General features: G+C 44.4%; 1 protein-coding gene across 5 annotated transcripts in view; it reads left to right on the top strand.

Annotated features, from left to right (window-relative positions):
• Positions 1 to 12,094, top strand: part of LOC118376955 (zinc finger RNA-binding protein-like) — a 47,799-nt gene extending 35,705 nt beyond the window's left edge. For 3 of the 5 annotated variants that reach the window (XM_052479741.1, XM_052479742.1, XM_052479740.1), the window contains exons 12-21: positions 1,549 to 1,694; positions 2,171 to 2,345; positions 2,728 to 2,942; positions 3,604 to 3,754; positions 4,218 to 4,377; positions 7,427 to 7,518; positions 8,453 to 8,548; positions 8,824 to 8,935; positions 9,856 to 9,953; positions 10,488 to 12,094. In XM_052479741.1, the coding sequence (XP_052335701.1) occupies positions 1,549 to 1,694; positions 2,171 to 2,345; positions 2,728 to 2,942; positions 3,604 to 3,754; positions 4,218 to 4,377; positions 7,427 to 7,518; positions 8,453 to 8,548; positions 8,824 to 8,935; positions 9,856 to 9,953; positions 10,488 to 10,679 (1,437 nt within the window). In that variant the 3' untranslated portion in view covers positions 10,680 to 12,094. Of the gene's footprint in view, positions 1 to 1,548; positions 1,695 to 2,170; positions 2,346 to 2,727; positions 2,943 to 3,603; positions 3,755 to 4,217; positions 4,378 to 7,426; positions 7,519 to 8,452; positions 8,549 to 8,823; positions 8,936 to 9,855; positions 9,954 to 10,487 lie in introns of those variants that run through there. The other 2 variants (XM_052479743.1, XR_008079663.1) reach the window with 2 other exon arrangements.
• The last annotated feature ends 2,523 nt before the right edge of the window (positions 12,095 to 14,617 follow it).

Genomic DNA, 14,617 nt, shown 5'->3' with positions numbered 1-14,617 from the left:
CAGGAGACACCGCCTGCAGTATGAAGTTAGTGGAGTCACTGAAGGGCAGGAGACACCGCCTGCAGTATGAAGTTAGTGGAGTCACTGAATGGCAGGAGACACCGCCTGCAGTATGAAGTTAGTGGAGTCACTGAATGGCAGGAGACACCTCCTGCAGTATTAAGTTAGTCGAGTCACTGAAGGGCAGGAGACACCGCCTGCAGTATGAAGTTAGTGGAGTCACTGAGGGGCAGGAGACACCGCCTGCAGTATGAAGTTAGTGGAGTCACTGAAGGGCAGGAGACACCGCCTGCAGTATGAAGTTAGTGGAGTCACTGAAGGGCAGGAGACACCGCCTGCAGTATGAAGTTAGTGTTGTGAAGGGCAGGAGACACCGCCTGCAGTATGAAGTTAGTGGAGTCACTGAGGGGCAGGAGACACCGCCTGCAGTATGAAGTTAGTGGAGTCACTGAGGGGCAGGAGACACCGCCTGCAGTATGAAGTTAGTGGAGTCACTGAAGGGCAGGAGACACCGCCTGCAGTATGAAGTTAGTGGAGTCACTGAAGGGCAGGAGACACCGCCTGCAGTATGAAGTTAGTGGAGTCACTGAAGGGCAGGAGACACCGCCTGCAGTATGAAGTTAGTGGAGTCACTGAAGGGCAGGAGACACCGCCTGCAGTATGAAGTTAGTGGAGTCACTGAGGGGCAGGAGACACCGCCTGCAGTATGAAGTTAGTGGAGTCACTGAGGGGCAGGAGACACCGCCTGCAGTATGAAGTTAGTGGAGTCACTGAAGGGCAGGAGACACCGCCTGCAGTATGAAGTTAGTGGAGTCACTGAAGGGCAGGAGACACCGCCTGCAGTACAAGGTTAGTGGAGTCACTGAAGGGCAGGAGACACCGCCTGCAGTACAAGGTTAGTAGAGTCACTGAAGGGCAGGAGACACCGCTTGCAGTATTTTAACAGGTCGACTCTGTTGCCCACTGTCATGAAACCACAAGTGTTTGGATATCCAGTCAGTCACATTGGTATTTGAAGGTGTGCCTGTCTATCCAGGCCATTTCGGATGACTCTTTTTGGGTAACCCGTAAATGAGACGTTACAGGTGAAAGCCCTCTATCAGAGCTGAGATCAAATCCAATTTTATTCATCACATGCTGACAGTGCATTCGAAAAGTATAAATACATAAATAAAATAAAAACACCACCTCCCTTGAATTTAGCCGACGTTCTGTCCTGCTGTTTGCGTAGGAGAAAAAAAAAACAGCTAGATGTGTTGTCTTGTCCTCGTTAAGCCACCACTCTGAAACAGGATGTGTTGTCCTCGTTAAGCCACCACGCCCTGAAACAGGATGTGTTGTCCTCGTTAAGCCACGCCTCTGAAACAGGATGTGTTGTCCTCGTTAAGCCACGCCTCTGAAACAGGATATTAGTTCTTCAGATCCCGTTGCTAGGATAGTCTCCAACGGAGCTCATTAATTGGTCACAAGCCCCTTAAACGGTTGCTATGCAACGCAGCGCCATTCTCAACAGCACGTGTGTGTCCCCCCCCCCCTCCCTTCCTGTAGAAAAAGGTGAACCCGGAGCTTCAGGTGGAGGTGAAGCCCTCTATCAGAGCCAGGAAGATCCAGGAAGAGAAGATGAGGAAACAGATGCAGAAGGAGGAGTACTGGAGGAGGAGAGAGGAAGAGGAGAGATGGAGGATGGAGATGAGGTACGGGGGGGGGGGGGGGACACGTCACTAAAGCCTGTCGCTTCCCAATTGAAAACGTTCACACTCATATTATGATAAAATTGTGCCTTTTTTTTGTTTTTGTAGTTCGACAGGTTTTTTTTTTCTGTCTGTATGTGCGAAGTCTAAAGTTCGATAGCTGAAGTATACACACCCTTCAGGGGTACTAGTCAACAGTACTACTCCTAGTAGTACAGGGCCCCCCGGCCTGGTGTACGGAGGGCCCCCCGGCCTGGTGTACGGAGGGCCCCCCGGCCTGGTGTACGGAGGGCCTGGTGGACGGAGGGCCCCCCGGCCTGGTGTACGGAGGGCCCCCCGGCCTGGTGGACGGAGGGCCCCCCGGCCTGGTGGACGGACGAACCTCCCTAGCTAACCCTCTTATGTTAACTGAGTGAACACTAAAGGGGGAAAGGTGGAGAAACTGACTCTTTCTCTTGTGTGTGTGTGTGTCGCTCTAGACGTTATGAGGAGGACATGTACTGGCGTTGTATGGAGGAGCAGCACCACTGGGACGAGAGACGTGGGGGGCCCAGGATGCCAGGGGACGGACCATACCTCCAGGGGCCTCCTGGCCCACCTGGACTACTGGGGGTTCGGCCTGGCATGCCCATCTCTCAGCCACAAGGACCTGTGGTAGCATATCTACCAGTCCACACACATACACAGATCCACACACGTAGATCCACACACAATCCACCATGCCCATCTCTCAGCCACAAGGACCTGTGGTAGCATATCTACCAGTCCACACACATACACAGATCCACACACGTAGATCCACACACAATCCACCATGCCCATCTCTCAGCTACAGGGACCTGTGGTAGGAAACAACCCCACACACACACACTAGATGTAATTGCTGCATGATCTAGTGAAAATGCACTGGGGACTATAAGAGGCATCAATCCAGTCCAAGGTGGCATTTTAATTGGCCCAAACCCCGTGATGTTTTTATTTTTTACTATACAGACTATTTGAGCCGTTTTTTTTGTTTTTTGTGTTCTCTTGACAGCCTCCCCGTCGCCCGGACTCGTCAGACGATCGCTACGTGATGACGAAGCACACGGCCATCTACCCTTCCGAGGAGGAGCTGCAGGCCGTCCAGAAGATCGTCTCCATCACGGAGAGAGCCCTCAAACTGGTCTCGGACATCACAGATCAGGAGAAGACTAAGGAGACGACTGGGGAGGAGAAAGAGAAGGAGGTCCCAAAGACTGCCCAAGACAGGTGAGGTGTCCATCTGAGCCACGTTCTATTGATTCCCTGTGTCATTTCTTTTTTTCCCCCGTGTGAAATCTGAGCTGTTTGCCTTTGGCTTAACCTGGTCCTACTCTGTTCAGACAAGCCCAGCAAGACCCTGCCCTGCGTCACTGCATAGCGGAACGTCTACGTCAAGCATAGACCTCTGTCGGCTGCTCTGTTTCAAACGTTAATGAACACCTCCCTCCTGTAGAGCTCTGAAGGGGATGTTGTCTGAAGGACTGCTGCTCTGTTTCAGTCTGTTTTCTAACGTTAGATACTTAATGAACACCTCCCTCCTGTAGAGCTCTGAAGGGGATGTTGTCTGAAGGACTGCTGCTCTGTTTCAGTCTGTTTTCTAACGTTAGATACCTAATGAACACCTCCTTCCTGTAGAGCTCTGAAGGGGATGTTGTCTGAAGGACTGCTGCTCTGTTTCAGTCTGTTTTCTAACGTTTACCTAATGAACACCTCCCTCCTGTAGACTGAAGGGATGTTGTCTGAAGGATCGGTCTGTTTTCTAACGTTAGATACTTAATGAACACCTCCCTCCTGTAGAGCTCTGAAGGGGATGTTGTCTGAAGGACTGCTGCTCTGTTTCAGTCTGTTTTCTAACGTTAGATACCTAATGAACACCTCCTTCCTGTAGAGCTCTGAAGGGGGTGATGCGGGTGGGGGTGCTGGCTAAAGGCCTGCTGCTCCGCGGAGACAAGAATGTCAACCTGGTCCTGCTCTGTTCAGAGAAGCCCACCAAGACCCTGCTGAGCTGCATAGTGGAACACCTGCCCAAACAGCTGGTGGTACGCACATACATGCACGCACACACACACCCACACATACACATACACACACACGCACACAGTCCACCCTGCACATACAGACATACACACACACAGTCCACACAGTCCACCCTGCACAGCGTCTCTCTTACAGACACACACATACACACACAGTCCACACAGCGTCTCTCTTACAGACATACAGACATACACACATACACACACACACACGCACACAGTCCACCCTGCACAGCGTCTCTCTTACAGACACAGACACACACATACACACACACCACCCTGCACAGCGTCTCTCTTACAGACACAGACACACATACACACACACAGTCCACCCTGCACAGCGTCTCTCTTAGACACAGACACACACACACACACACCACTCTGCGTGCACACACACACACACAGTCCACTCTGCACAGCGTCACACACTTCCTTCCTGTGAGCCAGCTGTTGATTTGATTGACAGCTGGTGACCCCAGAGAAGTACGAGGTGAAGGGTTCCATGGAGGACTGTTCCATTATCCTGACGTCAGAGGCCGACCCCAAAATGACAGTCACCGTCACCCTGACCTCCCCCAGCATCCGAGAGGAGGAGACCCCTGCCACACCCCCGCCACGGGACGGAGGTTGGAAAGACATCGCCCTCCTCCTCTCAGCCCTTCCTTCTCTCAGCCCTTCTCTCCTCCTCCTCTCAGCCCTTCCCCTCCCTCTTCTCTCAGCCCTTCTCTCCTCCTCCTCTCAGCCCTTCCCCTCCCTCTTCTCTCTGCCACCTAGCTAGGGGTGCGTTAGTTTAGTTTGTCCAGGAGCGCTGGATGTGTGGAGTTGACATGTTTTGGGCTATTTCAATAGTCCTAATGTGAAATCTCTGCTCACCTGGGGCCGCTGGGCAAGCCCAAATAAATGTACCCTGTAAGATAAATTCCTTTATGTTGATTGATCCTGAAGAGACCTACCCTGGTGGCACTTTAAAAGTGACTTTCTAGTTTGCCCTGGCCACTAAGTGGATTTAATCTATTGGGCATCCAAGCTTCTCGTCTCAAGATTTTTTTTTTTTTTATATTATTTTTTTAGTCTTTTAGAAACGCTAGTTGTTGTTTAAACTTTTAACCAAGGAGGTGCTGGAGCATGTCATGACAGGAGAAGCTGGTTGGTTCATTCTCAAAAACAGTACTCGTGCTTAGCATGTCCTATAAACCTTGAGGTAGACATTCTAATTTAGCGAAGTGTTTTATTTTTAATTTTATTTTTAACTCTCGATATGGAAAATAATACAAGGAAATACCATTCGGTCGAGAATTCAGACGCAACACTTTTTATTTTGAGTTCGAGAAGCCATCTTTTTTATTTAAAAAAAATCATAAAAAATCTGATCTGTGCCGTAAAGGGAAATCTGCATCAAAGACTCGTCATTGGAGGGATAAAAACCCTTCCCTCTAGTCATGGTTAGCTCAGCACTCCTTGTGAAGTTCAGATCCTGTTGTAATAGTGCCAGCAGAGTAGATCTTAGATCTCCAACTCTGCTTCGGTGCCTTATTGAAAAGCTGTCCCCTTTACAAACAAAGCATGAGCAGTGTTTGACAACGCAGTCTTTTTTTAAAATCTTTTTTTGTTCACAGGTAAGATACATTTTTTTGTTTCGGGGTTGTTGGTTTTGTTTTTACAGTTGCCAGGGGACTGACTTTCCTACCGGGTCAATCGTTATTTAGCTCAGAACTTCACACATCAGAGAAATGTTTTTTTTTTTTATCTCTACAGAGGATACCATTTGGACAGGGAAGTGGTGGGCTCACTGAAATGAACTCAAATCGTTCATAGATTGATGTCACCGGGGAGATTTTCAGCAAAAAAAAAAAAAGTTTAGTTTATTTTAGTGGGATTTGGGATTTTGCCCAAATGACTAGTGTAGAAAGAAAAGGTTTACAGAACAGACCGTTTTCTAAAAACAAACAGGAAGTAGGATCACACGTCCCCCACAGGAAACAAATCATACACTTTTTTTTTTTTTTTTTTGTCTGGCAGTGAGGTAGTTGTGAAGTACTCTCTGAGTGAACTGGTGTCCCCCTTCATACCAAAGCCTCGTGTTCAGAACGATGGCACTCCATCTCCTTATTGGAGCTAATCCTTCTGTCAGACTTAAAGCCCTTTTCGATCACATTATTTTTTCCCATTTGTTGACAACGGAGGGTTGAAGTAGTGAGTGTTGCCAGGCTGAAATGGACCTTTTTTGTTTGTTTGTTTTACGTCCGTCTCAACAATGAAACACTCGTGTATCTAGCACGCATGTTTTTGTGGTGTCAAATGTTCCGCCTTTTCCAGAAGTGTACACTTGTGCACTCTTGTCAATGGATTTGAAAAGCTTTGGGATTGGTGTTCTGTCCCCGAGACGACCATTTCCCTGATTATCCACCAGTGGCAAATCCAGTGTCCAGAAATTGAGCAAGTGCACACTTCACGAGAAAAAGTTGCACAACATGGGGACGTGGCCCACCTCCGGTAGGCCAGGGATGAAGGCTTTTGGCAGAGGACTCTTGTGGTTGGACCCGAGTTAGTAGGAGTAGTATCAGTAGTATCTGCCAACCTATCAGCCAGGTATGACTCACCCCAGCCATGCATGCAGTGATGTCCAATCTAACCATTATTTTTGCTGCTGGGGGAGCATGTTGTGTTTGCTTTACAATACGCTGCTGTCACCGTAATTTCCCATCTTTCTAACTGGTCCAGCCCCAAAGCCCTCTGAAATGTATGAGAGGGTTCCAACCCCAGCCAACCAGCTCCTGCGGAAGGATTTTTGACCAAGGTCCCCTCCCCCCCAAACAGCTAAACACTCTGCCACACCTACCATTGCCACACCACTTGCTGTTAGTAGCAACTCCGTTCACACGCCAAGCAACAAGTCATTACTGTTCACAGATAAGACTTCAGATTCTGTGTCTCCTTTGTTTGTTCTACTTATATATATTTTATTTACTTATATATTTATTTACACCATGACCCATTGGAATCCACCTACACTGTCAACTCGGTAGAGGATAGTAAGACTGAAATTGACTAATGATTGGCGTATCATTGCTTACATTAACGAGTAAACTTCTCCGTTTCCCCCCAAAGATTTTAAACTTCTCTGTCAGGTGTTGCATTTCAACACATTAGCAATATATTACAGTTGAGGTTGTTGTTTTTGGGGCTATATGATCACTGTTGGGACAACTAGGTCAGCCTTCACACAAGACCTAAGCAAGAGTTGTCTGATAATTCTCTGGCTGTTGTAGCTCTGTGGTTGAACTCATCCTGCTTCTATTTTGGTCAGCATTTTACGCCAGTCCCATAATTGACAATCCCCCTAACCTAACATAACCAAACACCTCACACCAATGTGAATCTAATGTTACATTCATGACACTACATCTCCAATCCCTAGTAATATCGAGGTGAGTTCAGGTTGCTGGTCGTTCATTTGGTTCATTTGGCAGAAAATAAATCAAAGAGTAGTTAAATTCCTAGTTCCTTCCTGAAACCCTGAAACTTGGTATGTGTGGCAATGTGTTTGTGTCTTTAAGCCCAATGAGTCTTGCTTTACCTGGTCAAACACCCGTTCCTCCTCCTCCTCCCTCTTCCTCACCACAACCACCAACCCAACCGACCACCATTTTGACAATTGGACTCATCCGTTTTTAGATGTAACCTTGGTGAAAGACCCAGAGGACGTCTTGGACAGGCTAAAATGCCTTGCCGCTCTGGCGGCTCTGCGGCACGCTAAGTGGTTCCAGGTTCGGACACATCCATCTTACTTTCTTATTGTAGCCTTATGAGATGCATTTATTTTTTATTTACCTTTGGTTTGTAATTATTTTTTTGAAGGAATTATTTAATAATGAATTTTAAGCATCAACAAAACTGATTTTCCATTTATAAATACAAAATATTCAAGGATGCCACCCTTGTAATTATGTTTTTTGACCAGATTTGACTATTTAATCTTTATGATATTTATTCAGTTGAACTTTAGAATAGTTTAATTTTCTGGTCCAAAATTTTTTTGAATAAATGGCATTCCTTAGTTTTTCCCCGTGGCTCTATAACAGACTGTTTTCTTAGTGTTAGCACATTATTCCATAAGGCTGCAGAGATATCTTTGTCATCTGATAAGAGCTTCCATGTTGAGCATTTGTAGCTTTTTATTTTCTGTTAGTAGAATGATGGGGATTGAGAGAAGGGACATCTGATTAGTTTACTGTGTCGCTGCTATGTCCGAAAAGCAAACACACAGGCAAAGTAAAGCAGATTCCCTCCACACTCTCTGTCCCCTAGATCTTCTTTAGTACCGGCCTGTCTGAAACACCTGGAACAACCTGAGAAGTCAAAGTTTATAAGATGACGAGGAAACTAAACCTACATTTTTCTTGTTTCATCTTGCAAACTGTGAACTCTCTCTCTCTCTCTCTTCACTAACGTTACGAAGAGGTGAAATACTCCTGGAAATGGCAGCTGATTCCCAACCAATTACGGCCATTTTTAACAATGCTTCAATCAATCAACCAATCACAAGCTTCCATTGTGCACAGTAGTATTTGGACCTCTGACAGACCTGTTGTAATGTGTGTGTGTGTACCGGTGTATATATATATATAGTGTACTATGATTCCTTGTTGTCTGCTCCAGTCTCTTACTGTCACTAAACTAAACGTGTCGTTGCACCGCAAGGCTAGGGCCAACGGACTCCAGTCCTGCGTGATTGTTATTCGAATCCTGCGTGACCTCTGTCAGAGGGTCCCCACGTGGTCCTCCTTCCCCAGCTGGGTGAGTTCGTTGTCAGGCTGATATTTCTCTTTATCTTCAACGTTATAAAGTGATGGCGGTGTTCCCTCCTAATGTTTTTTTGAAGCAGAGGGAGCGTAAATAGAAATGACTTCTTTTCTCGTCCCTAGTCTTTCCAGACTGGAATTAAAAGCCAGAAGGACCTTTTGAAATGCTTTACTGACCTGTACATTATCATCTCCTGTGATTGGTGTACATTATCCTCTCCTGTGATTGGTGTACATTATCCTCTCCTGTGATTGGTGTCTTTTCTCCAGGCCATGGAGCTGCTGGTAGAGAAGACCATTAGCAGTGCCTCTGGCCCCTTGAGCCCAGGCGACGCACTCAGACGAGTCTTCGAATGTATTTCGTCTGGGATTCTGCTCCCCGGTAACCATGACAATGTTGTATTTATTTATTTTTTTGACTGATTGTGATAGACTATTTTGACCAGGGTCTAACATGTACTTTCTGGTCCACTAGTCACTGTGGCTGGTAGATTTTAAACCATTTACTAGCTAAATTTAGTTTCTGCTATAATTGCATAAAATGTGCTTTGTAATGTTTCTAAATCAAGAAATGTATTCGAGAATTAGTCGTATAAAGGCTACATTTCATAATCGTTTTTTTGTGACCTCTGTCTTTTCAACAAAAATACAAAGACACAAATGTTCAGCTGTCCCTTTAAGGGGTAGGAGGTTGCCGTGGTAACGTAGCCATTTGAGTCACCTGTCACCTGTGGGGATATGACTAGGGCGTCTCTTCGCGATCAGTTGACGCAGCAGACTCAAACTAACAAACTAACATTGATAAACAAGCAAGTTTGCGAACAAAACAAATGTAAATAGCAAAGAAATATGAGGACGGTCTCATTTTTGTAGACTTCAGTGTAAATTAGACTTATGCCGGTGTGCAGCACCTCCACTATTTCACACAGTGCGGGAGAAGTTGCTGCGCGAGGCTGGATATATAGGATTCGTATTTCTTTGTGCAATTAGCAGCTATGAAACAACCGCAGGAAAACGTTGAAAATGGCTACTATAGCATTCTAACCTTAATGTGCTCACGCTTGACTAATATTCTCTAGTGTAACGCCCCGGTGTAACGGACGCACTGTAGAGCCCTTCAAAATGAACCACCTGTGGTATAGACATTCTTACCTGTCAGTACCAGTGTTTATCTTTATTTTATACCTGGATTTTGACCATCATGGCCGACTATTTTTGACGATCCTGATAGACACCCCCCCTCCCCCCCTCCGGTGTTGTGGGGTTAGCAGAATGCTGATGGGTGTCGGTCTGTCCTCCTAGGTGGTCCGGGATTGGTCGACCCGTGTGAGAAGAACCCCACTGACACCCTGACAACCATGGAGGAACAGCACAGAGAGGACATCACCTCAAGTGCCCAGGTACTTGTACTGATATAGAATAAATCCTATATAATGTACACGTTATAATAGCCCCCAGAAAGGATCATTTTGAGCCGTCAATAGAAGGTACTGGCCATCCAACATGCATTGTAATGGTTTTTTCCTTAAAGGTTTTGAGACTTGTTGGAAAGCAGTATAAACTCATCGTCTAAATAAAATGGTCGTACTTGATACCGCTGCCAAATAATTTTATATAAACCATAATGACCATGAATATAGTCTTCATTTAACCTTTATTTAACTAGGCAAGTCAGTTAAAAACAAATTCTTATTTACTTACTTATATTTACTTATTTATTTACAATGACCAAAAGGCCTCCTGTGGGGACGAGAGCCTGGGATTAAAAATAAAATGGTGTCTGATTTGTAATCCTGTGGTACTGATCCTCCAGAAGCACCTATTGATTTGTCTCTATATACACGATAACGGCGCAACAACAGATCCTTGAGGTACACCATAAATATAATGTACTGTGTGTAGTTACTAGGCTGACTCGATGTGTCTCTGTCCAGTTTGCTCTGCGGCTGCTAGCCTTCCGTCAGATCCACAAGGTGCTGGGCATGGACCCACTGCCCCAGATGAACCCTCGCTTCAACGTCCACAACAACAACAACAACCGCAAGCGTCGCCGCGACATCGACGGAGCGGACGGCTTCGAGGGCGAAGGGAAGAAGGACAAGAAGGATTTCGACAGTAGTTACTAGGACCTGTCCCTCCCAGTCACCCCTTGTTCATTTAACGTAGTCTGTGGCCACGTTCCAGACAGACTACATTGCAGTCACCTGCCAGATCTCACAACACCTGGATAGGTGTTTTAAAAATTTGAGTTAACCGCATCGTATGATATGATATGCAATGTTCTGATGCCAGTTTGCGCAGTCACACACCGTCATTGGTTGATTCCCGTAGAAAGACTGCCATGTAGTCAGCCTGAAACGCTTGCCTATATGTACCTTTTTTATTCTGTTGTCTCTGATATTAACAAAGGGGTTTGTTTAGAATTTAAAGACCACATCGGATAGGGCCTGGTCCTGTCAGCCATATAGACTAGCTACGCGTTCATTAGGGCACACGTTTTTAAATGTTTTGCAACGGAAAAAACGGACAATTTTCTTTTTTTTAATTCGGACAATTTTCAAACAAATGTGAGTCTGTTTTCTTCCGTTTGTTGCCTAATAAATAAGACCCTATTTTGTTCTGCAGCTCACTGTATAGGCTTACTGCAGCACCCAGTTTGTCCACGATGTTTCTGTTTTGGCTAGCGATTGATACGACCTGTGGTTGGGACCTAAAACTTCTTCTTCCAAGCTGATACTACTTGTACCCTCTCTGCTTCTCCATGACAACGGGGCCTCCTCAGCATCTACTCCCTTTTTTGACCCCCCCCCTCTCTTATTTTCGTGACCGACTTCCCAGGTTGAAGTTATGAAAAAGACTCATCTATTTGTTAATAAATCCGGAGGATCATGATACATGTTACTACCTAACATGTATGTTATTTCTAGTTGCATACAGTCAGTGTTGGTTGTTAGTGAGAGTTTAATACCTCGTTGTGAAGCCCATAATTCGCCAGTAACGTTTTATTTTCCTAATAAGCTGTCATTTTGAATATGGTTTCTTTTTTTTTAAGTGGCATAAAGTGGTGTAAAATCTATCGTCTTGTCCTCAATAAGGCCAGACTGCAATGTGTTCTAATGTTTAACACAGGCCCCCGTTATACTACATTATCTGAAGAAAAGACTGATTTCTTATTCGTTGTTTAGTAATGCAGTTATTCTCTAAACATATGCCTTTAATAATCAATGTTTGGTTTGTTGAAGAGCGCGCATGGCTGTGTTTTCAGACTTTTGTTTTATGGCTTTTAACAAGTTTTGGTTTTTACAGATTAATTACAATGGGATATGTAATGGCTTGCCCCTAATCTTGGTTTAATGTTGTATACATATAGTTTAATTTGAATAATCTATAGAAAATGAAAAAAAACAGTTGAGTAAAAATAAAGTGTAACGTTGATGCTGTAATTGAGGTTTAAATGTAGAGCCACTCTTTGATGCCTGACTGTCAGCCTCTCTGTCTCAGTACCTGCTTTACCATGGGCAGAATAAAGACATTTCCTCAATGAAGGACTCGTGGTGAAGTTTGTTTTTTGCTCTCTGTTCAACAGTCCACCACACAGCAGGTCTCATTTTAGTACAAGGACTTGAGAGTAAAGGTAAGCTCTGAGACAATAAGCTAAATAGTCTCTGCTCGATTTATTTCATCTTTCTCTAGTAAACTGTTCTAGTGGGGCTTTCCTTTTGACTGATTGGTCAGATCCTACAGGCCTTAGTTTTGTTGCACCTGGTCTGTTCAGTCGCGTGGTCAAGTGCCACAAAAAAAGGACTTCTGAGTTGTCTCAGAACAGGGCAGTACCACTGGTCCTTGGATGTACACAGAGCTAATATTAATAATATGCATGTCAGTCTCTCCTGGCTGAAAGTGGAGAGATTGACTTCATCACTACTTTTATGAGGGGTATTGACATGTTGAATGCACCGAGCTGTCTGTTTGAACTACTGGCACACAGCTTGGACACTCCTGCGTACCCCACAAGACATGCCACCAGAGGTCTCTTCACAGTCCCCAACACTATGGGAGGCACACACAGTACTACATAGAGCCATGACTACATAGAACACCTATTCCACAGTACTACATAGAGCCATGACTACATAGAACACCTATTCCACAGTACTACATAGAGCCATGACTACATAGAACACCTATTCCACAGTACTACATAGAGCCATGACTACATAGAACACCTATTCCACAGTACTACATAGAGCCATGACTACATAGAACACCTATTCCACAGTACTACATAGAGCCATGACTACATAGAACACCTATTCCACAGTACTACATAGAGCCATGACTACATAGAACACCTATTCCACAGTACTACATAGAGCCATGACTACATAGAACACCTATTCCACAGTACTACATAGAGCCATGACTACATAGAACACCTATTCCACAGTACTACATAGAGCCATGACTACATAGAACACCTATTCCACAGTACTACATAGAGCCATGACTACATGTAACTATTCCACAGTACTACATAGAGCAATGACTACATAGAACACCTATTCCACAGTACTACATAGAGCCATGACTACATAGAGCCATGACTACATAGAGCCATGACTACATAGAACACCTATTCCACAGTACTACATAGATCCATACCTACATGGAACTCTATTCCACAGTACTACATAGAGCCATTACTACATGGAACTCTATTCCACAGTACTACATAGAGCCATGCCTACATAGAACACCTATTCCACAGTACTACATAGAGCCATGAGTACATAGAACACCTATTCCACAGTACTACATAGAGCCATGACTACATAGAACACCTATTCCACAGTACTACATAGAGCCATGACTACATAGAACACCTATTCCACAGTACTACATAGAGACATGACTACATAGAACACCTATTCCACAGTACTACATAGAGCCATGACTACATAGAACACCTATTCCACAGTACTACATAGAGCCATGACTACATAGAACACCTATTCCACAGTACTACATAGAGCCATGACTACATAGAACACCTATTCCACAGTACTACATAGAGCCATGACTACATAGAACACCTATTCCACAGTACTACATAGAGCCATGACTACATAGAACACCTATTCCACAGTACTACATAGAGCCATGACTACATAGAACACCTATTCCACAGTACTACATAGAGCTATGACTACATAGAACTGATGCACCTCATGGGACAGAAGCAACACAAAGGTACAGACACATGCATGAATACACACACTATAACATACGCACTATACACACACTATAACATACGCACTATACACACACTATAACATACGCACTATACACACACTATAACATACGCACTATACACACACTATAACATACGCACTATACACACACTATAACATACGCACTATACACACACTATAACATACGCACTATACACACACTATAACATACGCACTGTACACACTATAACATATAACATACACACTATAACATACACACACTATAACATACGCACTATACACACACTATAACATACGCACTATACACACACTATAACATACGCACTATACACACACTATAACATACGCACTATACACACACTATAACATACGCACTATACACACACTATAACATACGCACTATACACACACTATAACATACGCACTATACACACACTATAACATACGCACTATACACACACTATAACATACGCACTGTACACACACTATAACATACGCACTGTACACACACTATAACATACGCACTATACACACACTATAACATACGCACTATACACACACTATAACATACGCACTATACACACACTATAACATACGCACTATACACACACTATAACATACGCACTATACACACACTATAACATACGCACTATACACACACTATAACATACGCACTATACACACACTATAACATACTATAACACTATACACACACTATAACATACGCACTATAACATACGCACTAACATACACACACTATAACATACGCACTATACACACACTATAACATACGCACTATACACACACTATAA

The sequence above is a fragment of the Oncorhynchus keta genome, chromosome 25 (genome assembly GCF_023373465.1).
Source record: "Oncorhynchus keta strain PuntledgeMale-10-30-2019 chromosome 25, Oket_V2, whole genome shotgun sequence".
NCBI lineage: Eukaryota > Metazoa > Chordata > Actinopteri > Salmoniformes > Salmonidae > Oncorhynchus > Oncorhynchus keta.
This window is presented reverse-complemented; position numbering and strand designations above follow the sequence as displayed.